At 39.7% G+C, this 24,968-nt stretch overlaps 1 protein-coding gene across 6 annotated transcripts in view; it reads right to left on the bottom strand.

Moving 5' to 3' along the window:
- The window catches only part of LOC126915260 (teneurin-a), a 695,244-nt gene that overhangs the window by 369,982 nt on the left and 300,294 nt on the right, over positions 1-24,968 (bottom strand). For 5 of the 6 annotated variants that reach the window (XM_050719759.1, XM_050719762.1, XM_050719761.1 and 2 more), the window contains 2 exons: positions 15,584-15,610; positions 13,000-13,170 (listed from right to left, as the gene is read on the bottom strand). In XM_050719759.1, the coding sequence (XP_050575716.1) occupies positions 13,000-13,170; positions 15,584-15,610 (198 nt within the window). The remainder of the gene's footprint in view (positions 1-12,999; positions 13,171-15,583; positions 15,611-24,968) is intronic. The other variant, XM_050719764.1, reaches the window with a different exon arrangement.

The raw sequence follows: 24,968 nt of genomic DNA, 5'->3' as shown, positions 1-24,968 counted from the left end.
CCCAACTGAAAAATTTTATGTTAAAGTCCCTAAACGGTTGTCTCTTGGTATGCTAAGGTTTAAACGACGATATATTTAAATCTCGCGCCACAAGATGTGCCGCAGTGATTCCCCTGGTCACAACTTTTCAAGGGCCGCTTAAATTTGGCAACAGTGCGACACTCGCAGCTCAGTATTACCAGGGAAAAAAACGTCCCTAGCTCACGGAAATTGAATCTCACTTTTGCCGGGGCAAGATGGGAGAGACTACTTAAGCGTCTGCTTCGCCGGCTGGATTTTGATTGTAAACTATCCTATCTCGTTTCTCCTCTCTTTCCCTCGCTCGATATTTTCGCCATCCCTGCCTGATTCGAAGCCGTGGATCGTCCCAGAGACCGCGGATATTATTGGAAAAAATATATCGACGTCGTAAAAACCACGGAAGCCTTTAAGCTGAAAATTGCTTTTCGGTCGAAAAGCGGCTGTTTCCGGTGCCTCGATATTTTTCACCAGAGCCTAAGCCTCGATCCGTGAATTCGATAATCGTCGCCGTTAATCGTGTATCCGATATGAAGTTATTCTGTTGGTACGTTTTATAATTCGTAATATCGATTAATATATCAAAAAATTAGAAATTATATCGGAAATCTATAATTATTCGAATAATTTCCAAGGTACAGCTCTTCCCATTACATAGAATTGTTTATCTAAACTGGAAATATTAAATTTAATTATCTCTTTAGTAAATCATAAAGCCAGAAAACTGGCGCCAGCGAGACTTCATATTAATTTCACTACTACTAACAGAAATTATTGTGATATTATATATTACATAGTTCTATTGGTCGAACTGAATTTACGTACAGGAAAGAATTTCAAATTAAAATGAGGATTCGCCCTGAATATATTCCCTATTTTATGGTACAACTGTGACTCGATATCACAAGATAAGAAATCCATGATGGAACGCACGTTATTCACGAAGCGTCTGCGATTGTAGTAAAGGTGGGAGTATTTCGTTAATTATAATCATCTAATTAGAGCATCTTCGCAGTCGGTCCGACGGAATTGGAGGATGGTAAAGCCAATTAAAAAATTTTAATTTTCACGTGCTGGAAAATGTAATGAAATTTTTCGCCGTTCGTTTCGTTTTTTTCCCCTTCTTCCCTCCCCCACCCCCTTTTTCTCCCTCTCTAACCCCTATCCGCTACTGCTTCTTCCGACGAGCTGTGCTCCATTTTCCTTTTTCCCCCTACCACCTTCTTTTTTTATTTCGTCCGCTGTTTTTTCGTTTTACGTTCCTTTGCTCTGTTTTCGTCACTGAAATGCACTCCGCACATTCTACTCTAATTAAATTTAATCTTACCTCGGAAACGGTTCCGTTATTTCCAACTAACGAATTCGTATAACCACGGCCCACCGTCCTCCACTTTATCGTTTATTTGGCTGGTTATCGCGGTGAGTTCGTATCGTTACTTTTAAGCGTTTCCACCTCAATCATTATCTGTTGATAATGTGATACAAATCTTCGTAAGTATCATGATACAAATTTTCAAGCAAGGATATTTCATATGGGCGAATCTAGTACAGAACAATAGTAGAAGGAGAATTTGAAGTAGAATACGCCAGTAACTAGTCAGACAAACCTGACTGCGAGCGTCAAAGTACCGAGATCGCTACTTAGAAATTTACTATACTTATCTTTTCCTTCTATATTCTATATGTTCTTTATAAATAAATACAGAGTTTTCTGATTCGTTCGAATAATATTTCCAACGTACAATAGACTCGACAGATATCAGTCGTCCAAATACTGATTACTTGGACTTCCAATTATACGGATGTTGATTCGCTGACTACCGATTATTCGGACATGTAATCAGAAATTCTCGTACTCGAGACAAGCGGAAACTGCTTTGCCTGTATAATCGAACGGATGCGCCATTAACGATGTAACCCGTTAACTGGGAAGTAGGAGTTAGCTCGTCATCCGGTTTGCCAATATCTTGAACTTAATAATTCATTGGGTAAGAGATCTCCTGGGAGATAAAGTGTAATATCGCACCGTAAAAATGCGAATCTGCAGAAGATCATAACATTTATAGGGAAACGTGAAATAACAAGTCCACGAAGTATTTCAGAATTAAATAGAATATAACGCGTGAATCATGTCGGTCTAAAAAGAGAGTCTCAATTTTTAATGTTCTCCGCTTCTTAGTGCCTTCTTTTACGTTTTCCACTAAAAATTACTACGTATTTCTTTTACCGCGGAATAAACCAAGCACAGCTTAAAAACGAAACAAAGAGAAATAAATCTTTTTTGGACAATTTCTCGAGCTCGATCGGTCACGCAAGAGGTTAATTCCCAATAGAGCGGACGTCGGGGAATTCCCATGGCGCGAGCATGGCGACGTCTGGTAGCCGAGAGGATGCTTTATGCCAGTGCGGTACGGCATGGCATCGAAGCTTCGTAACAGGCTGGCACGGCGTGTCGCGGACGTCTTATAAATTTCCCGACGACAAGTGTTTCAGCGTGCCGCGAGCCAACCGCCGGTGCTATTGTTGTCCCCGCGATAAGATCTCGCGTTAAATCCACACCGAGTCGGCCGCCACGGCGAGGACAGTTTGAGTTATGCCAGCCGCCGCGGAAACGTTTGCTACTACGAGGGTCGCCCGAAGGGAGTCCGTTGGAATCGTGGACAGAGGGGTGAAAAACCGACGTTACGGATACGGAGCACACGTACATACAGACGATGAAAGAAGCAAGCGGCGAAGGAAAAGACAGAGATGGAAGGAGGTTGGCCAGGATTTATAGGAGGTTACGCATCACGCGAGTCGCAACGGCCTGTTAGACCCGCGGACAGGTATTCCTGAAACGCGCTACTGTTATCGGACCGCTTGTTTTCGACGTATCAATTCGCCACATGAGTTATGAATATCGGGTGGACCATCAGCCTGTGGCCGATTTCTGGATGGACTTGCGTGGATAGATGTGGCGGAGGCAACTGTTGTTGGAATAGGCAGGAGCTTGCCAAGGTAGACAAATGTAAGGTTCAGTACGTTTAGATGTATATTGAATATCCTATGGAAGAAAGTCTGTATCGCCAAATAAACGATATTAATCCCTATAAGAGAACTGCATTTATTTAAACTTGTTGGCACGCAAACAATTCATACAAGTGCATTCTTCATAATAGGAGTTCTTTGATTCTGCTCATTATTTGTGAGGTTTCATTAAATGAGTTTATTAATGGAACAGAGTTTATTTAATCGGACAGTAAATTAAATTGAAATTGAAGATTACTTGGGTAGTTTAACTTATTAAGCTCATAGAAGTTTGTATTTATTGGCGATAGTCCAAGAGATCAAAGGAACTGGACACTGACCGAGATTTGTCGTGTTTGAGTGTTTTGGTGGGTTTGATAGTAGAGCGTTTGGCGTATCGATTCGCGAAAACGCAGTGAAAAAAAAATACAATTCTGTCGAACGCGAGCTCTTTCCCGGGGACACCATGCACAGACCATTTGAAAATCTGTTGACGAATTTCGCGCAGGCACGAATATTGGCTACGAATCGGGACACCGTGGTTCCTAATTCGATAGATGGACGTAACACTCTTTTTCCTCTTTTTCTCCCTCTCTTTTTTTTGCGACTCGTTTGGTTCGATGAATATTGTAAATAATGTTTTGATAAACCCAGGGAATTGGCGAAAAAGGAATTAAAAACACAAAAAAAGAGTGGCGAGAGTTGGTAAAATAAACATGGAAATTGTGTTCTGTATATTTGATTGAGATTCGGTTCGCACGGGCGATTTTCAAACAATCGAGGTCGATCGACTTCAGTTGCCTAATGTAAACGTAGCTTAATCGACATTAGTAAGGAATTCCGGATTCTGTAACATACCTCGATAATCAAATTCGAAATTTTATTCTATTGTCTTCATTTCTTTATGATTTATCTGCGTAATATCATATTTCATGCAACACGTTGTTTAATAAAAGTCACAAAACCAAAACAAATAAATCCAACGAAAAATATGAGAGAAATATTTTTATGAAGTATAAAATTGACGAAAGATTATATTTTTTATGGCAAAGTTATATTAGCTTGAAAGAACGTTGAAAGATTAATAGGATTTCCACCTTCGTAAAATTATTTTAGAAGATTCCATAGAACCAAAGAGAATTTGTAACACATCTCAAGAGGTTGAACATGATCCTAAACTTGATGATATCCCAACCTCGTCGTGATATTTTCTATTTGAGTTAATCATAAAGCCTCTAATTAATGTTTATTAAGAAGGTGCGTGCACGATATGCAACAGTACCAGCATCGTTAACAATACCAGATGAGATTGGGGATGTTGTTGGACGATGCTTTCTCGGACCAAAATTTCTTTTCCATGGGCGAGAATTTTTAAGATCAACGTGGAACTAGTGTGGCTAACTACAATCTTTGTGGTATATCGTTCTAGTTGGATAATAAATGACGAGTATTAAAATGCTTCCTTTGGTCTTTAATCGATAGTGCACGTTTTATACGCGAGACACTGTTTCTTATTACTTAAGGGAAGCCAGCAAGTATAATTACCAGATGGAGATTAAACGAAAGCATTGAATAATTTATGTTTTACGAGCTTGTAACGCAACGTTGTGAAATGTAAGATAGGCATGAAATTGGTTAGTGAATTCGTAAGAAAAAGCGGGGAAACCAGGTGATAGAGTAAATAATATATGGGAATCACTAATAAATTAACTAGTAAGTTGGTGGATGAGCAAACGAAAATAATAATAAAGAAAAACAAGCTTTAATAATATGTGTGTAACAATGTAACACATAATAGTAATAACATAAGTATAAAATGTAATAATAAAAAATAAAAACCTGGTGGAAGAAACCAGAGAAAAATTGTGTATTTGGATAAAACCAGGATCTATTATTATTTTTATGGTAGCCGTAAATTCAAAGTATACATTTCTCTACATGTTTTGTTAAATGTCCTAAATGAAAGACCTTCTTTTAACAAAGTGAAAATTCGATTTCTTGTAGCTTATTGTCAACGACATATTAAAAATCACAGCACATATTTGATCGCTATTATTATTAAAAATTTTAAATAATATTCTGTACGAGAAAGGGGAGCTGTTTAAAATTATTCTTATCTATCAATGCAGCTGGGCTAGGATATTACGGAGAAACGTAGAGGTTAGTTATTCGCATACACGCGCACAAGGATATTAACATATTAGATGTCCTTTTTTCGCAGACGTCTAGAACAAAATGTATGACGGACGGGAAATCTAGCGCTACGTCATAGTCTAACTTGTGAAGCGGCTGGGTAGCACGTCAACAAGTTTCAACTTTTACAAACTAAAAGACGTAGCACTGTGTCATCAGTCACAGGAGGGATTAATTGCGAAAGTGAAGCTCGAAGTTCGTTTAAGACTTGGGAAATGCTATGATGAATCAGAATGTCACACTTTGGTTTTAATCTTATCTTCAAGCGAATTCTAATAAATAACGAATAATGAGAATGGAAAAAGATCAAAAAATCAATAACCAACTTCCTAAGATAGAAATTAACGAGCAGGCGAATAATTCCGATGAATTTTGATAAAAATAATAATCCGAAAATTTTATCCGAAAACCATCCAACCTAATCTTCACTGATACTTAATACCGCAGCACAGTTAATCAATCCTCTATCCCATGCGAAAACTAATTTTTCTGCAAGCTAGAAGAAATTGCAGCGTCACAAAACTTCCAGGATCTTGCGGAAGCTTTCAAAACTTCGAAGCACTTCCCATTAAATCCGCGAAATTGCATTAAACTCTTTAAGATTTTCAAAAATGCAAGCAACAACCACGTCCATCGTGAAGATTCGGTGAATTTCGCTCGCTAACCGAGCATTTCGAATTTAACGCGTGTTGCTGGATCGCATTAATCGAATTTCCGTGCACTTTGTTGTGGCAGCGGCCAGGCGCATTGGTACTTCCGTCCGGGGTAACCAGAAGAAGGCAAACATTCGTCAGTTTTCCGTGGGTAAACAGTTCTCTCTCTCTCTCTCTCTCTCTCTCTCTCTTTCTCTATGTCTTTCCCTCCCCCTCTTTCTCTCTCTCTCCTCTCTGCAGCTTGCGGATCGAATTCGCCCTTACCCGCGACGAGCATGCACAGAGGAACCACGGAACTCGAAGCGATTAAGGCAGCCCTTTGAAAAGCCGACTCAAGGGCTGCGAGTTCGCGAAACGCCGCTCGAAATAATGTAGTGTGCTACTCGCAGAACCTAATAACCAATCTCGTTGGATCCGATGATATTTATGCTTTGGAGAATAAATAGAAGGAAAAAGGAGGGTGCCTGCGATGCAACGATTCGTTGCTGTGTATGTATGTGTAGTGTTCGGTGATTCTTGGCTTCTGTTGTATGTGTAGCGGCACATGAGTTGTCGATCAGTTATCTATCAGTTATTAATCAGTATCTACGAGTATCTATGGAGTATTTATCAGCGATCCTGTTTTACGACTTATACACTGTACGAGCTTCTCAGCGAATATTGTCTGTATATTAATTTATTTAATTATTTTTAAATATACTCGACGGTTTCAACAACGAGCAATCTCGTCTAATAAATCTCACGATCAAGCATCCTCTACAAATTGGTGACCCCGACGTGATAAGTGAACGAAGAGATGGCAAACACTAACGAAGATAGCAAAACCACAGCTAATATAACGATCAGTATGCCTCCTCTGCAACCTCAAACATCACGGTGTGGTTTGCTTTATTGAAGACGCAACTCCATGTGATTTACATCTATTAATTTATTTAATTATTTTAAATATATTTGACGGGCTGCAACAGCAAGTTCTCGTTGTTCTATATTACAATCCTCTACTAGTCCTCTACATATGCACGATTCTCTCTTTCATTGCGGTGCTAGCTGATGTTTTAAGTTGGGAACCTAATATACAGTGTACATATATACACTGAAAGGATATATAATTTCAGTTTCGATCTTCAAATAACTTATTATTGGAATATGGTTATTAAAATACTACACTTGAAGATAACGTCAATTGAAAAATTATTTCTCCTATAGAATAAATCTGAGGCAGGATGCGTAGCTTTGGATTATACGCAGGACTTGAATTACTCCCACGATTCATCGTTCACGAAGAAAAGTAACGATGCGTATTTTCCACGCATAGTCGGCCGTCCTTTCGACCGAAATGACCCAGTGGTGTAGGGTTAGCGGTCGCCTGGTTCCGCGGCAACAAAATTCACCGTACCCACGAGAGTGTCTACACTGGAACGGATATTATTATCTGCGGTACTTAAGCTTTACGTATTTTTGCATAACTCGAAATTAGAAATAATTATTGTTGCACCTTCGGGAACGCCGCGATACCGTCTCGCGTGCGAACCGCTCGGTACCGGTCGCGTCTTTACAGGCTTTTATTCGGAAAATAGAGGAAACCGCATCCAGAATTATATACTGAGTTTTTACCGCGACCATTTCCATGTCACAGTAAATTATTCGCGCATTACTTTTTACTTTCGTTTCTTCCTCTCTACTCTGCGGACGAATATACGAGTTCGTCTTAAATTTGTGGTTTATTATTCGCGATATACTAGATTCATCGTGGATATGAACAATTTAAACAGCTTTCTATGCGCATTTAAATATATTTAAACATCCAAACAGTCTCATTTTGGGATAAAAAGCATATTGATAACTAATCATAAAACCATACATGTAAATAATCTGCTTGCATTTCTACACGTTGAAATGTTCCCACAAATGAAATTCTAACCAGACAAATATTTGTAAATATATTGTTAAATGATCCAGAAACGAAATAGTGGACAAAGTGTAGCAATAATTCATTATAACCCGAAACCCGTTTATTGTCTTTATAAACAGCTTATGCAAAATCTATCCTCCACATATAATATTCCAATCTGATAAATCTACATAGATTGCCTGCCGCAAGCATCGAAATTCACACCAAGCCACACGAATCTACACATAAAACGTACTAATCCCCAAAAACAAATCGGCCGAGTCGTCAAAGAAGCTTGATCATTGCCCATACCAATGCCATAGCATATACCAAATATCACTAACGCCATCAGTCGCGATCTACTATGCATCACAGAGAGGATATAGCAGCGATGGTAGAGGGTTAAACACGGACCGGGCAGTTGGCACGGATTGTTGCGTTGATCGCGCAATAAACGCCGCTTAACTGGCGCGGCAAAAGTGCAATACATAGGCAGCGTCGGATAGAGCAGGGCCGTTAGAAAGCGCTCGTTGACATTCGATGCACGCGTACCGTGCGTGAAAAGGATTTCGACGTTATTGTCGCGTCGTTGGCCGGCTCGTAAAAAACAGTAAAAATTACCTAGCGCGTGTATAATTCGGTGTACGCTGGACGCTGAAGCTGATTATTGGTCGGAAAACGGTGAGAGTGCGACGAGGAGAGAACGACTGGCTGATTCGAGGGGAGTGTCGCTTTATTGTCCACGCAAGAATTGCCTCCGGGCATATACTGTATATATGTATATCGCGGTAGTAGCATCAGTTAGTTACTGCCTCGTAATGCGCGGCATTAGCCGGAAAACACGGCGATTTTTCGGTCGCTATTGCGCGCCGTCAACGCCATCCATATTCGCGCTTTATCGATGCACTCAACGCGCCGTGATAACGATTACTTTTCAATTTCAGTCAGCCGGCATTATGAGATTCTTTGATGCCACTCGTTTCATTTCGATTTTGCTCGAACCTCGAGCTGGGTTATCAGGTGTTTTCTTCCGAGGTGTCTTCTTTCTTGCAAGTTTGAAGTTTATCGTGTCGAGTGACTGCAATTCGGTGAAATATAATCGTTTCATTACGATTGCTTTGCTCGGTATGATTGTGGAACGGAATGACATTCATTTTGTATTTTTTTTTCTTTTTTGTTAAGGTAGATTCTTTATATATTTTTACAAAATGATTGATATATATATATAACCGAACCAAGGACAAAAGAAACGATACACAATTAAATGTTCCTGCACTACGAACGAAAAGAGACACTGACCCATAAATCTACGTGCTTCACCTTGTATTCTAAATCCACACCACAGAGGCAAATTTAACGAAGGTTTGTCTAAAAGCAAAAGAAAAAAGCAAAATCGTTTGCGCTTTATGCTTCATCGAAGGCCAACGAAAGGCTGCGATAATGACGCGTCGCTCGAACCACGAAGCCCGGTTGTTTTGTACTTTTCCGCCACTTAAGGGGCATAAAAATTGGAACAAGGTCGACAATAAACGTATCGATTTTTTGCCGCACGGGTGGGATGATCGCAGGTATTCAATGAAGCTTCGCGGTCCGTTAAAGCGATACGGCTTACCGAGAATGCATTACTATAAATTCGCGTGTAAACATAGCGAATCGCGAGCCAGGGCAAACGATACACAAACCAGTGAAACGTAGCCCGTAAAATTCGGGTGATCCTAGGAAAATACACATAGAACCCAGCCAATCGTTTTGTATTGCTTCGCACTGGCGGCGACCGGAAACAATCGCGTTCGGTTAAACGCCGCGCGGTTACCACTACAGCTCATAATCTCTTTTATGGCCTGTTTTTCCAATGGTGTTGGTTTTCCATTTTCGGTTGAAGGAAGTGGAAGATATTCATGGATTCATGGATATTTGAAGAGTATATATATATATATGGAGATTTACAGAACCTGCTGACTTTGCACTATTCTTTAAATGTTTATTACACGTCTGAAAGAATGTATTATAAATAATTTGAATGAATCTCGTGATATCTTATCATTTCATAGGATAATACGTTCGAAGTGATTAAGACTCCGAAATAAAATTTTTATCTTCGATGTAGTTTCCAAGATATGACTCGTGGTTTATAAATGATAGATTTATGAGCTACATAAATTGATCATCATATATAATTAAAGTACCATTAACATTTGGTAAAGCTGGATTTATAAAACAGAACGATGCAAAACGATTTAAAAATTACCAAATGTTAATACACATTATTGTATTTTCCAATAAATTCATAATTAAGCACTCCGGGAATATGAGAAAAAAAATTCTCAAAAATTATTAATTCACAGTTGTAGGAAATAAGCCAATGAAAACGCGGCTGTGTTATTTACGGAAAATGAAAAATCACCTACACATCGGAACGATAAAAATTGAAGGTAAACCGACACAGAAATCCCAGGTACACGAGTTAAATACTGGATGCAAGCAGTACGGTGAAATCGGCGAATGCCTGTACCGTAGAAAAAACACATTTTGAACATTATTAAACGATACGGTTCGTATAAAATTGGCATTCCGTCGGTACATAGTTTCAACTGTGAGATGCATTGGCCGATAGAAATTTTTAATTGAAATAACACCACGTTCAAAAAGACGGAAAACAATTTGCAAGCAATATGGCGGCTGTAGCGCCAGAGAAGGATTAATTCTCGAGCTACGAGTGGACGCATCGAACAATATTATTAAATTAAATATTATGATTTGCGAGTGGCGTGGGGATGCGTCCTGTAATATTATTAAATCAAACACCGAGCGACCTTAATAAATTCGTAATATCTCCGTGCATATTTTTGGGGACTTTTAATCAATTTTCAAAGCGGTAAAGCCGTGGGCAAAAATATATAAACATTTACCCGTCTTCGTGCATAGAAAATCGCGGATAATGAACGTGGAGTCGGTATCAAGCGAAACAAGGAACATGACGATAATAAATCCTTCATCCATGGTGGTTGAAAATTATTAGAAGCCTCGTTAATGTTTGTTGGATCGTTTCCTAGTTAGTTAGTTAATTAATTAGCTACTACGCCTACTACTATTTCAAACAAAGAAAAATTCATATTTCCGTAGAATTAAAAAGTTGGAAACAATTTTATTGTGTCTTTGCACGTTAGCGAAAACAACAGCAAGTACTAGTTCATGGATTCGTCGCTTTATCTCTGCCGTTTTTACATCATCTTCTCATAACCGAACCAATCTACATACCAAACACTGAACCACAAACCAAGAATCAAGACAACTTGTCAAGATAAACATCGAATCTCATCCAGGAGTAACATTCTAGCGAATACGAAAGCATTGGAGAGAGCTACGATGCGGAATATCGGAACTCGATCGACTGTATGGCGATGTTCGTCGTGTGTCCCGAAAACACGTTGTAACACGGTCGAACACTCGAAAATATCGTCTCCAGGCAACGTCGGATGATTAATGACCGGCGATAACCACGCTGGTTAATACCGCGTCCCTATTATCGTAGAAGTGTTTATAGCATCGGTAAACGTGAATCGAACGCGGTAGTATGTAAATCGCGCATATAACATAGCGTAGAGGCGGGGGTGTAGCTGCACTGGCGAGTGCTCGACGTGCACGTGTGTTACGTCGAATATTCGGTGAAAAGAAGGCTGTGGCGGGGAGTGCTGTTACGGGCGGTACAAACGATGTTTAGTCGCCGAGCAATATACTAATGGTGTATGTACATAGAAATATAGAGAAACGAATACACACCGAGTATATTTACAATGAATTAACGGGGGCGTTAATGCAAAATCCCCGGGACTACTCGCCATTAGTTTAAACAGATTTCCAGCGTACCCGCGACCTCGCATCTACATAACCGGGACAGAGAGGGCGCGCGCCGAAATTAAACACTCCTCGTTGAAAACTGAACCGCATTATCTGGAGCTGGCGGGACGCCTGAATCCTCCTCCGCGAATTTTCCGGCCAGCCGATGATACGCTTTGCCGGATAATAGGGTCAGTACGAACAATAACCGGCCTTTCTTCCATGAATATCGGTGCAGCTACTGTATTAATATTGGTGAAGTACATATTTGATATCGAAGGAATTGGATAGGCCGGAGCTATTATAATTTTGGAGTTACATTGTGGCCTTTGTTGATAAGTTCAAGCAGTTTAAGATAAGATTATATGTACATATAACTATGGTTAACGCTACGGTATATAGCTACGGTAGCTCTAGATTATTTTAACTAATACGCGGGCAAGAAAGAAAGATTAAAAAGAATGTAGAAGTAGGGTAGAAGATGATAATAGTTCTAAGTTCTAATAGTTCTAAAATAGTTCTAAGATCAGATATTAGCGTGTATAATAGCATACGTTAATATTTTTTGACATGTTAACACGTCCACCTTTAACGCAGATAAAACAATGTTAATTGCGATGTTAAACGATGAGATATCAATGAAATTCGCGAACCTCAGAGCTTTTTTCGCAAAAAATCATTAAAGATTCATGTTCACGTTCATTCATAAAACAATCCTTAAGAAACTCCAGACACCATTCCATCTTACTGGAAGTTATTTTCACGACATTTTCCAGCGATCCGTTTTCTCGTTCGCGGATGACGAATTAAATAGTAATCAGTTTTAATAAATTCATTCAAGCCCCTCCGTTAGTTCGAACACGAACAGACGAACTGCTCGGCTTCCTGCCGGCTCGTCCGGAGATTTTATCTTTCTCAAACTTTCATAACTAGCGGGCTGCATTGGCAATGTATCTTCGAGGATTCAATAAAGCACGAAGGGCCGCGGGAATAACGAGGAACGCTGCCGACGCGTGCACTTTGTCAGCCGTTCCCTAATTAATTCCGAGTAATCGCGTAGAATGTTAATCCGATGCGTCAGCGATCGACATGCGTGAACACAGACGAAAGGGTTGTTCACTGTACGATATTGCCATACTGAATGTTCCTTTATGCTTGACGAACACTCTCACGTTTGTAAGTCAGCGAAATGTCTGGTTAGTATCGTATGAAAAATATATATTAAAAATTCCATTAGTTTCTACGAAACAATATGAGTAGCAAAGTTGAAAAAGGTCCCATCTATAGACGCGGATAACCTTTAACCTTTGTGAAGTTTGAACGTGATATTACAGGACGCGTGGACAATTCAAAGGAAAATTGTCGATATGATTGAAATATTACATGCAATCGGACACTTACCCGAATACTTCTCCGACTGCATCTGTTCGGTTGGCACGAAGTTTGCCGTAGCATTCGGTGGACAACCATTTCGATTTTGTTGCGTACGTAGCGTATGAGTCGCATGCAGAGATGGACCACGCGGTGGTACTTCCGGTGGTGCCGGTTCTGGAGGCGAATCTCTACCAGTGTCTGTAAAAGATCGCGTAGCAACTTAAATTCCTACGTTCCGTCGTGTTGAAAGATCGAATAAATATTTTATACGTGCATTTATATTTAAAACATGCAGGGAACCGTTTGCAAGCTGTAGAATTTTAATCTCGGCCGATCATTTTGTCATCACATTGTTACGATGTAATTAGCGACGAACGTACGTTTCGATATTAATCGTTTATAATATAATATAAAATATTATAGTAATTTGCTAATGAATTTTATCTTTTCCAAATGACGTGAAAGATTGTAACGACTAAGGCTGCCAAAAAAGGAGACCACCCACGGGACGCGTACCATGACAAAATTACTCGTCAATGGGGGCACCGGTGCACGGGACACCGTAGGAAGGACGCATCTTCACCGACGCGTGATACACAACGTTTATTTCACGGTCGAATTATTGCATATATCGGCACAATTATATGAAAGTCCATTCTCTCTCATTTGCGTCCCCTTATCCGCGTTCCATGATACCGCGATTATCGCCCAGTGGAAACGCGAGCAATTAAACAGCATCATTGACTGGCCGTTTCCTAATTACGTTTTATGCATGCGGGTACGAAGGATCTATTTTACATCAGATTATCTATATCGGCTCGGTGTGCGAAGAGAAAAAAAAAGAGAGCGGAAAAATTTGCGATGGCCGCTTCTCCCGACAGGTACAGATAAACCATGTTCTATTGTACACATAGGAAAAATCAATCACGCACGTATCTAGATAGTCGATACGAATGTTCAGCTCTGCTCTTAACTGTGAACGCTTATTACGGCGTTTAAAGCAGCGACGGTAATTCTAAAAATTTTTCATTTCCGGACAGGGTGCGCGGTTCCGGCCCTTAGGGGTTCGCGTTGCGGGCATTCCGTAGTCGAGTTGCTTATAAAGTTATTCAAACTTGTAAGGAACTCTTGCCGGCGAATAATTAAAGTTACCTAAATGCAAAGGGCACAAAAGAAGGGCTGGCAGGCATGCTGCGAGCAACTAGACCGACCGTTCAGGCACGTATTCATGAAAACGCATGCCCGAATGGCGTCGCGTACGCATCCACTAAAAATAAACACTTCATTGTACATGACCGTTTTTCTTGGGTTTATGAATGGTGCATGGAATTAAATTTCAAAAAGAAAAAAAAAAAGGAAGAGAAAACCTACTATCCTGCTAATGAATATGGAGACTTTTCTCGTGGATGCACAGGCGGTTAGTAGAATTTATAGGTGATTCACTCGAAGAACAAATTGAAAGAATAATTCTTATCAATAATAACAATTTTCCAATAGCTAAAAATGAAATCTCTTTATACTTTCTTTTGCATTATTTTTATTCTTCGGACAACAAATCTATCTTTCTAAAAATAATCGTTACTCGTCGAAGAATATTTAAGAACTCCATATAATAATAATCTTGCATCGTGTACAAAGAACGAACTATTCTTCTGCTTAGTTCCATCGATTGAACAAGTTAAACCGAAATTAATCGTACTTATCCCGTGCAAATTGCAATTTGCAAACGCGATCCGTGTATCTTGTAAGAACACGTGAGGATAATAGATACTGCCGGCAATAAGGGACGATGACGCGGCAAATCGATAACGCGTTAAGCATATATATAATTGAGGCAATGTATAACCATTAGGGGTTGTTAATGTTACAGCGCGCATTATTGTAAATCAAGGTTAACTGCAATACGGTGGTTTATTACGCTTTCGCGAAGCTGTGTAACTTGGTTTGCGGCAACTCCGACGCCGGATAATGGAATTTCGCTCTTCAGCCATCTGGATTAAAATCTATTAACTTAGCGATCGCAACTTGCTCCCGCTCCCTCTCTAATTTCATATTCATGTGCTTGTAGCTGACTTATTTCGTGATATATGAAACATTTTTTTTTCACGAGGCTGGCTTTATACATGTGTTGACATTTTATTAATCATCGAGCTTGGCGAACAGATTACACTATGAGACACGATCAACTCTTATTGATGAAATCTTAAAGAATATTAAGGTACTCTAATACAATGCGAATTAAAATTACTCGGTGCTAAAATAATGAGTTTTGCGTAAGATTTCCGAGATTCTCAAGTTGTCGAGATCTATCAAGATTCAGAATGCAGAACATATCAACTTTTAAATACTCGAAATACTCATGAGAAACTTCAGTTTCATCCAAGAGTTATAATTTATAAGATCAGAAGTGAAGTTTTATTGAGAATTCAAAATTCATCAGAATTATTAAGCGTGGAATCGTGTCCCAAGCGATCGAAAATATTTCAAAGCTCATCGGTAATCATAAGTATCTTTCAAAATTCATCGGTATACTTAATCCAAGTACACTGTCTCAAAGGACAAAACGACGAACTACGTGCAACGAGTGCAACGCATACACAATGTTACGTACCTGTGAAGTAAATAGGCCTGGACAGTGCTGCGCGTGTGAAGGAATGTGCAGAAGAGAAAAGTGCGTTAGTGCGGCAAGGTTAGGCGTGTGCACGCGAGAATTGGAACGTGCTGTTACGTGATGCAAGCCGGCTTGGTGAGCGAACAAAAGTCGAACGATGTGTGAACGACCGCTTGAATGAGAGAGAAGAAAACAGAAAAATAAAAGGGCAGAGAAGAAATAAACGAATAATGCCGAATGACACGACGTCGCGCCGTCACGCTGAACGATAACGACGATGTAACGAAATCGCGCGTGTACGTGCGACCTGAATTACGAAGAATCAGTCGCTGGTAATAATTAAACCGTTCAGGCTCTCTTTCCGCGTTGACAGCGCTGAGAACTTTGCTCGTTAACATGAACCTCGTCTTTTTTTTGTCATTTCGTATTTTTTGTTACTTTTATTCGTGGTTGAAATCGAATCGTAACACTTTTGACACAGCGTGATAGACGATGACGAATCGTGATGCGAGTCATTGATCTGCAATAAGCTAGATAACGAAGGAATAAAGATTAGGTCTTTTCTACCTGCTAGCGATCTTAAATGTTATTTCTATTGTCTTCTATAATTTTGTTATTTCTATTTACTTGGTTCACTTGAAAGGTACATTTTGCCCTTTTATCGTGTTTACGCAAGCTTTTATTCAATTTTGTTTCATATTTATTTATTTAGTAACTTATAACGATATTCTCTCTGCTTGAAAGTTCACGTGTACTCTGATATTTCCGACGAACCATGTCCGTATTGCTTCTATCATTTCTCTAACAAATTCAGGATCGAATTGCGATTCAATTTATGTTTAATATCTCTTATAATAAGTATCGATTTTCATCTACAATAATTATTCTAATAAACGTGCCATAACAATTGAATTCAATACTAGACACAAACAACAAATCCAACGTTCTAATCAGCATCGTATTTATAAGAAATTGAGAGAAATGCAACATTTTAATCTTTTTCAATGATCCATTAATATGTACTTGAATTATGAATTCTAGAAACTGACAAGAATAGATCCATCACATTTACAGCTAATACGTAATGTAACACATGTATACACGAATATGGACACAAGGATTATCCTGTTGTGTATGATTACGTTAGAATTAACCAGGTGCGTCGATCAATAGCGTGAATTACAAACGAAGACCGTTTCTCTTCGGTGCACCGGAGTGTTAGTCGATATTTTCCGTAATAAGCGGTGATAATTGCTTAATTAAAGCGAACCGTGAAACGCGCAATGCGTTCCTGTCAGTGGCAGCCGCGTCGCTCCCGTATCTTGGACGACTTTACCGTCGAAACGTACATTCGTTGCAGTTATTGAACAATCTGCCGGCATTGTTCGAGTGTTGGGAACACCTGTAACGCTCAATTACAAAGTCGATAGCCCACGTTGACGAGAAAAATGTCCGCCACGGCATCTCGCGACTCACCGATGAGTTATTCTCCTGCATTTATTGACGACGATGCAAACGAATAGCAGCGTATCATTTTCTTTCGTTTTTATCGCCATTCTTCTTGAAAAATGTTCACGTTTCTTTTTTTTTTTACTGTATATGTGGTAGAAAAAAATATGACGAGGTTGTAAATTAATCGAGCGTAAAAGTACATACGTGTCGATAGCCGAAGCAGAAATTTGAGACGATCTAAGGGGAGATAAGACGCCTCGAAACTCAATAGAAATGTTCAACTCCATACAAAAATGACGTTCAGCTCGTTTCACCGAAAGTAATTTAAGTCAATATATTATTTCCATATCGAGTTTCTAGTAAAAATAATTCGTGAATCGACAGAAATTTAGAAAAATCCTTCTTTCTTTTTTTAAAGCTAATAGCGTGTCACGTCGCTTTTATTTACGGATTCTCCATTAAATAATTAAATTGCAAACTCGACACGTTACACGCTACGGCCTTATTTTTCTACCATTTTTATAACAATTCGCAATTTACAAGACCTATTATTATACTTGCGGTCAACGATGCATGCGCCGGAGGTTATTGTAGCGTGTTATCAACAATAACAGTATCGACGGATTGTCAGGGTTGTCAACGACGGTGTTTCTATCGTAGATTATAATCGTTTGTCAGTCGATCGTTTTTATTTCGTTCCTACGCGAAATCGTTCTACATGGATACGACGGCATAATGCTAGCTGCAGGCAACGCGTTGCCCGCATCGAGTTAAAATCGATTGTTGCCACGATGACGGTCCGTGCGACGTCATTGACTGCGGTTCAAATCGCATTGTGATCTGTGATGGATTACCGTTTATATCGAAGCGTACATCAAATCGAAATCAATTTTCTTTCGCGATCGCCAGAATTATCTTCGTTGAATGCGCGCACCGAACCATGCCCGCTACGTGAATACGGAAAATCGTGTAACTTCAGGAGCATTGTGGTTTCTGATGGACCTCAAATATCGTTTCGCCAACAGGAAAATTAATAACTTGATTTAACGTCGTTCAACATATAGCGAGTGTATACACGTAGAATATTCAACTAAATCACTTTTTATTGCATCTCAAATATAAACGCTCAATCACGGTAGAAGTTTGAGTGTTTCGTAGATTCCAACAAAAATATCTTCTTTTCGGCATAACTTTACAATAGTTTGCCCGTTACACTTTGACTGTCACGTTGGTCATATATGAACTTCTTACAATTGTAAAAATTGAATGAAAATGGACAGTTAAGGGATTTTGAATATAACCGATAAATAGAAGATACTTTGAAACAAAAAGTGCCTCATTGAACAATTAAACATTTTTAATAGAACATCAATAAAAAAAAAAAGAACTAATCTTGTATCTAACGATGCACTGTGTTAAAACACTGTGGCGTCCTGAGCGAAACATGTGATTTCGGCGTGGCAATCAAAATGTTAACTCGGAACAATCTTCGGATAAACTTTTACGTCAGATGAATACAATGATAAAGTTCGATGATATTGATATAAAATTCTTTGAAGAAAAATAACGATATTCCACATTGCATATTTCCACGTACTCAACTGTTTCTCATTATCATTTTCAGTCACAAAACTTTGAACCAAATCTTCAGTCAATTGAATTTCCCTCATTTTCTTTTTCGATTAACAACTGTTGCAATTTATAAATTTATAAATTTATAAATTTGTATATTATCGATAAACGAACTTGACTATCTACAGGACGCTTGTTTATTCACACGTTTAATCGAGGACCGATAGGACATTGGCGAAGTGGAAGTTTAGTCAATCGCAGCTAACCAATCGCGGATCGTGATGGCGACCGCGGACAAAGGGGCGAACCAGGTTATCCCTGGACCGTGGATAGAGTTAGTCAGACGTCGGCAAGGGTGTACAAGGTGGCCGACAGTGACTTGATGCGGTTAGCGATTCGCGCTGCTAACTCGATTTGATGCTCTAATGCCTTCGTCACGTCCGACGTAGCTGGCGTATTCATGTAAATACGAATTATTTCCCGGCAGTCGCTGCGGTCGCGACGTTCGTTGACCACTGCAACACTGCTCAAGGATTCATCTTGCTTGGTGGAAATTTATTTGTGACTCGATTCGAATTATGATAATATTATTCGGAATAAAATCTCATGAGAGAAGATTAGATTGATGATGAATTTTTTAAGATTGTTGTTACATCTAAATTTTTAGTAAATTTTGTTTTCCGTTGAAGGAAGTTGGGAATGGATAAAGGAATGTGTATCTAATCCGAATTCAGAGTAACGAATACCGATGTTTCATATATTGATGTCTAGAAATTCGGAATTTTATTCGTAATACTTGTGATTTTACACGAAACATAAAAAGTAGAGTAAACCTAGTTACTTTGAAAAAGCAAACTTTCAAATGTAGTTTAAATTAAAAGTAAATTCGTAAAAAAACCGAGTTACGAAATTTGTTTGCTTTAACACGAAAAACTGGGTTATACAGTTTATTTGCAGTAAAAAGTGTGTTGGTCGAATCAAAGAGAATCACGTCCCCAAATAATTCATAAGAATTCACACACGAGTAAAACATTTTCCCATGAAATTTTTTCATAAATATAACATTCACAAGTTACGATATTATGACAAACATCTAGAATAATTTTGAGTTTGAATTATGCCAAATTATTCTAAATTATAATCTTTTTCCTCCATAAACAAATCAAATTCTCGTCGTAGAAAGTTAAACAGCAAACGAATTACAGTCGAAATTGTAAAGTCTAAGTACACACATTCAACTCTATTTATCTTCAGCAGCGATAATCGCTTATCACTTTTATTCGAGCTACCGAAACAATGGCTCATTAAGAATCCCGTTCGCCGATGGTAACATCCGATAAGGTTCAGCCTGTTAAAGTTTCCATAAACGAGAACTACGGAGATTCTCTATTTGGTTTTGCCGAAACGTATCACGATTAAGCTCGATATTAGGTTACCGCATGCCCGTACATTTTCGGTCTGGAACGAAGCGGAAGAAGTACAACGGTAACGATAATGGTGAACACGGACTATTGGCATAGTTTTCAAGTGGTGCTTAAAATTATTCCTATTTCGAGAAACCTGGCCACAATCCAGCTTGTCTCATGCCTTCTAGACCAGGTCCGACCATTTAAACAAAAAGAAGAAAAAAGAAAAAAAAAGATAGAAGAAGATGGATGAAAGATTTGAAAAAAAAGATAAAACTGGAAATAAGAGACAAATGTTTTATTCCATTCACGATCGATAGCACTGCGTGTGGCACCTTTTCCTCTTGTGTTCGCTTTTTCGTTTCCCTGTAATTTATACGATTTCCCGGCCGATCGTATTTCACATTAAACTGCCGACCGAATGGATCAGATGTGCCTGGGTCCGTTCAAAGATGCGGCTTTGTTGGCCGCATTATTTGCAATTTAAATAATCCGACAGATCGGTAATTAATCGTCCGGTTCGACAACATTTTTTCCCCCGCTTGAATAAGCTAATATCGGCCGGGGCCGGGATTTACATTGGTACGCGAACCGAATGGACACACGATCGGCGCAGTTAAATTTTCTAGGGCAATCGCACCAATCGATATCATATTTGTTGGCTCGCGGCTTCGTTTCAGGAAATTAAATTCTGCAATCCGGGCCCCACCGGCGCGACGCTGGGCACACGTGTTCTTTGATTCACCGCCTTAATTGCCTTCCGTCTTTTTATTTCGATGGTAATTGGAACGGTAATAGGGAATTTTTGTGCGGAACGGTCGGCAATGCCGCCAAACGAGATGCTTTTTGAAATGTATACACTGTGTGTAATAGACGGTTGTGATGGATTTGACATTCGAAGTATAAACTTTTATATTGGATGTTGAAAATAGTGATTGCGATTCGGAACTAGATTTTGAATTACATATATCCTTTTAGTCACAGATGGGATTGCTACGGAAGAAATGATTTTTATGATATTTTAAACGTTATAACAAATTTAATTAATTGAGGATAAAACTAATTTATTTAGAAAATTACGTAATTGGAAGTTACATGAAAATTATAATTTGTAATAAAATTCTTCCGCTTCTAATAAAAAACAGCTAAAATACATTTGCTTTTACACGATAAATTTTATCGTATTTTTTTCCACAAAGAAAATTATATATATATATAGCATATTGCTAGGGATTTTAATCTCTTCTCTTTTGTGCTTATTCTAACCTCAACAACTAACGTGGGGAACGGCAAACTCCGAACATGTTTTCATACAAAATTAAATTTCATTCGAAGTGCTAGCATATTTTGGTATTAAAATAGTCTTAATTCTACAGTATTTTATACAGAGTAAACGTCATCTTGAGATCCGTAATTCGACAATCTTCGACGCTATATTGCCTGTCGGAATGTCCCTGCGGTCTAATGGAGGCATCTCGTGGCATCTATTAGCAAATGGTTCCCAACGGTCAGTGCTTGCCCGCGTTAACCCCGTGCTCGCCACCGTCAGAAAGACGATTGATATTACATTAGATCAGCGTAGTCTAATATAGGCCAGTCGAAAACCATGTTACTAAATTGCTGGTCACTAGGGACTCGGCACAATTACGATCCCACGTCCACATAAACCTACTCCAGACACGTATTAAATGCGAGTATATAGCCATGAAACTCTTCCTTCTTGACAATTCGCAAATTTCAAGGGACATATAAATATTTTAACGTTTATTATACGAGTTTCTCGCTCGAATTGTGTATTAAAATTTTTTAACGATGTCCTATTATATTCTGGCGATGACTATAAGCGTAAAATTGATCCAAGCATATGTATCTACATCGATTAGCGAGAGAATTCTACGCTTTTATAAAATCCACTGATCCTAGTCAAACTCTCCTCCTTACGTCGAACATCCTGGACATCCATCTTTTCTCCCTCAAACGTTAGATTGATTTTACAATTTCTCATTTCACGGTCCGAAAATAAATTTAACCAATCCTCAGGAGCAGGACATGGGATCGGCGGAGTAACCGGAGGCGACACACGCACCAACAGATACCCACATCTATGCCGTCGTCGTTCACGTGTCACTGATACGTCAACGTCGAGAAGTTTGATCTAGCGATCCGCTTTAACGGGCGCCTCCGTGCGCCTCGAGGGCAAAGACTCGGAGCCGAGTATCTGTCTTCGCAGCGTTGCGCCACCTATGTACCTACCTAACCTTATGTACGCGACCTAAGAAGCTCTACATAGGCGTCGAACGAAGGGAAGCAGGGTCTTAATCCGCGCCGCTAATTTCCACGGAATCTACGCGTAATGCGATCACACTTCGGCAAGCAGAGGCAATGGCTGGCGAAGCAGCAAATTCCCGGACGAAACGACCCGTAACCGGCGCGGCGTGCTCGATCTTTGCCCGGCTGCTCCTATCCTCCGCCTTGCCTCTCGGCTTTCCTAACACCCCAACACGGTTCGACATCGTCGTTGTTTCGCGATATCGGCAGACGACTAATTGGTAGCCGGGGCTCCGGCGTCAACGAAACACCCCGGCCAAACGAGATCCGACGAAATTTCGTTTAAAAGTTTGGCAGCCAGCCTCACCACGACGACATTGAGAACTCGCCGACGGAGCCACGGTTACGATGCCTGAGAGGGCAGGGAACTCGAGAAGCCGCAAAGCTACTTTCTCATCTCCGTGGTAACGCTAAAACTGCGTTACGCGGCACACCGAGGAACCTGCTGAACGACGTACTCGCGACCAGCCCAGGCCTAAATACCCACGGCATTCCAAAACAATATAGCCGCTCAGCTAACTTCTAACGCTGACCTACGTTCTAACTAGTCCGGCCTCGCTACTCGCAACTGCTAACTCGGTTACTCTTCCAGGCTCCTCGCCTTCCCCTGCCCTCTTCGCCATCGTTTCGTGTTTCGCTTCTCGAAGAGTGAAAACCTTCCCTTTAGTCCTGGCGTTGTTCAAATTTTTTAAATAATTATATAGTAAACAGGCAACTATCCGAACCAATTGGAACCGAGGTGATTCGAAAAATTGAATTGTTCGGGATAATCAAACATGCATGCAATTACCAAAAAATGTCTCCTTCTAATGCGTTAAAATATTCGCTACGCAACAATTCTGCTTTCTTTGGTTAGAATATCCAATTCGGCATTTTTTTAAATTCTGAGAGGCTCGTTCGTTCACGGAAACGAGTCCAAATCTAATCAGTGTTGAGCAATAAAACAAAACTTCACTTAACGAACAAATGAAATTTAAATTTCGATGCAACCTTCTTTGAGACTGTTTGCTTGGACCAATCGTTTTCTCGTTGACACTACGAAAGGAAAATGTGTAAGACGGACGTCGTCGCCCTTATGGAAACTTCGTAACCGGTTACATTGACGAGCCACAACACCGCAGGATCCGACAACAATGAACTTATCTCTCAAAACCGAGAGTCCCTTGGTTATTTAATGAGCCGACCCATAAGGCAGTTTGTCGATTACGACGCTGTTAGCCAGCGTAACGGTGGCACACCGTCTGAAACATTTGCCTTTGCCTTAAGATCCTCCGCTCAGTCCCTTGCCTACGGCCGTTTCGCGAAGCATCGCAATTACCACGCCAGGAACCGTGCGCCGAGCAAACCAGAAATTCGAGTGTAATTGTCCCGCGCGGCCCGCGGTAAAGATCGAGACGGAATTGGATCCTCGCGGGAGATTCTTTGGCGCCTGGTTTATCGCGATTTCTCGTTTCTAACCTTTCGGAAGAACAAAGACTTTTCTTATCTACTTGAGATACCTGGGTTAAGTTTTTGGAAACTTTTGTTAGACTTTTGAAGCAAACATTTTGGAATCTTGCAATTATACATGAAACTTATGAATGAAATTACAGAAGGACGTAAAAGTTTAATACGTATAAGACACTGTCCTTTTCCTTTTTTTTTTAATGAACTCTACCTTGTTAAACATTATATTATTTCCTGATTTCCCAGTCTTTGCTCGTAGAGAGAATCTTAACATCGCGTATCGTGTTTTGAGTAGGTACAGAATATAATAACACGATGCAGAGAATAGAAAAAATAAGTATAAAAGGAGTACACTAGAGTCATGACTTACTAAAAATATCTAAGATCGACTTAGTTTCGTTCGCAAAAAAACCGTTCCTAAATTCTTCTACCTTCTTTAAATGACTCACTAGAAATCTCAAGAATGAAGTCACTCGCAACAGATGACAATTTACATGTCACTTGTGTCACTCTGTTCGGTGTGGAAGAAGGACACGGGCTTTGTATTGAATTACGACAATGCAGCGATAAAAATCGCAGATCCTTCCGGTTGAACAGGGTGACTATTAATATTAAGCTTTTAACGAGAAACACGTTTACACGAAACCCGATTTAACTCAGGCCAGGGGCTCGATACCAGCCGGTAATCCTGTTAGTCTGGTAATCGTATTTGAGGCACGGATCGTTAACTTATCGCTTCGCGGGAGATTTTACGTTGCGATTTCCGGGACCGGTTGCGCTCGCGGCAATCAATGAATTTATTCGCGCGCAACTACACAATGTTTCGAAATGCGCGCGGATTTTCTAACCTTGTTACTTTTGATACTCGATTGTAAGCATTTCCTAACCTTTTGATGCGCTTTTGATGCGTTTCGTTTCGATGTATTCGGCCCGATTTTTTAAATCGATACTCCTTGTATAAAATTTCGAGTTTCCATGTTGTTGACACCTGATCGTGCATATTTTCTAATCTCTTTCATGTTTCATTGCATTAACTTTGTCGTAAGATACGTGACGAGCAATGTCTACTAATCTCGTACGTACAATGAAAATTTAAAATGAAAATTTCATCGAGATCGCTTAACGTTACTGTGAGCTACAAAGGGGTCAAAAAAAAGGTTGAAAATCGCAGTTCCTCACAA

Source organism: Bombus affinis, chromosome 4 (genome assembly GCF_024516045.1).
Source record: "Bombus affinis isolate iyBomAffi1 chromosome 4, iyBomAffi1.2, whole genome shotgun sequence".
Lineage (NCBI taxonomy): Eukaryota > Metazoa > Arthropoda > Insecta > Hymenoptera > Apidae > Bombus > Bombus affinis.
This window is presented reverse-complemented; position numbering and strand designations above follow the sequence as displayed.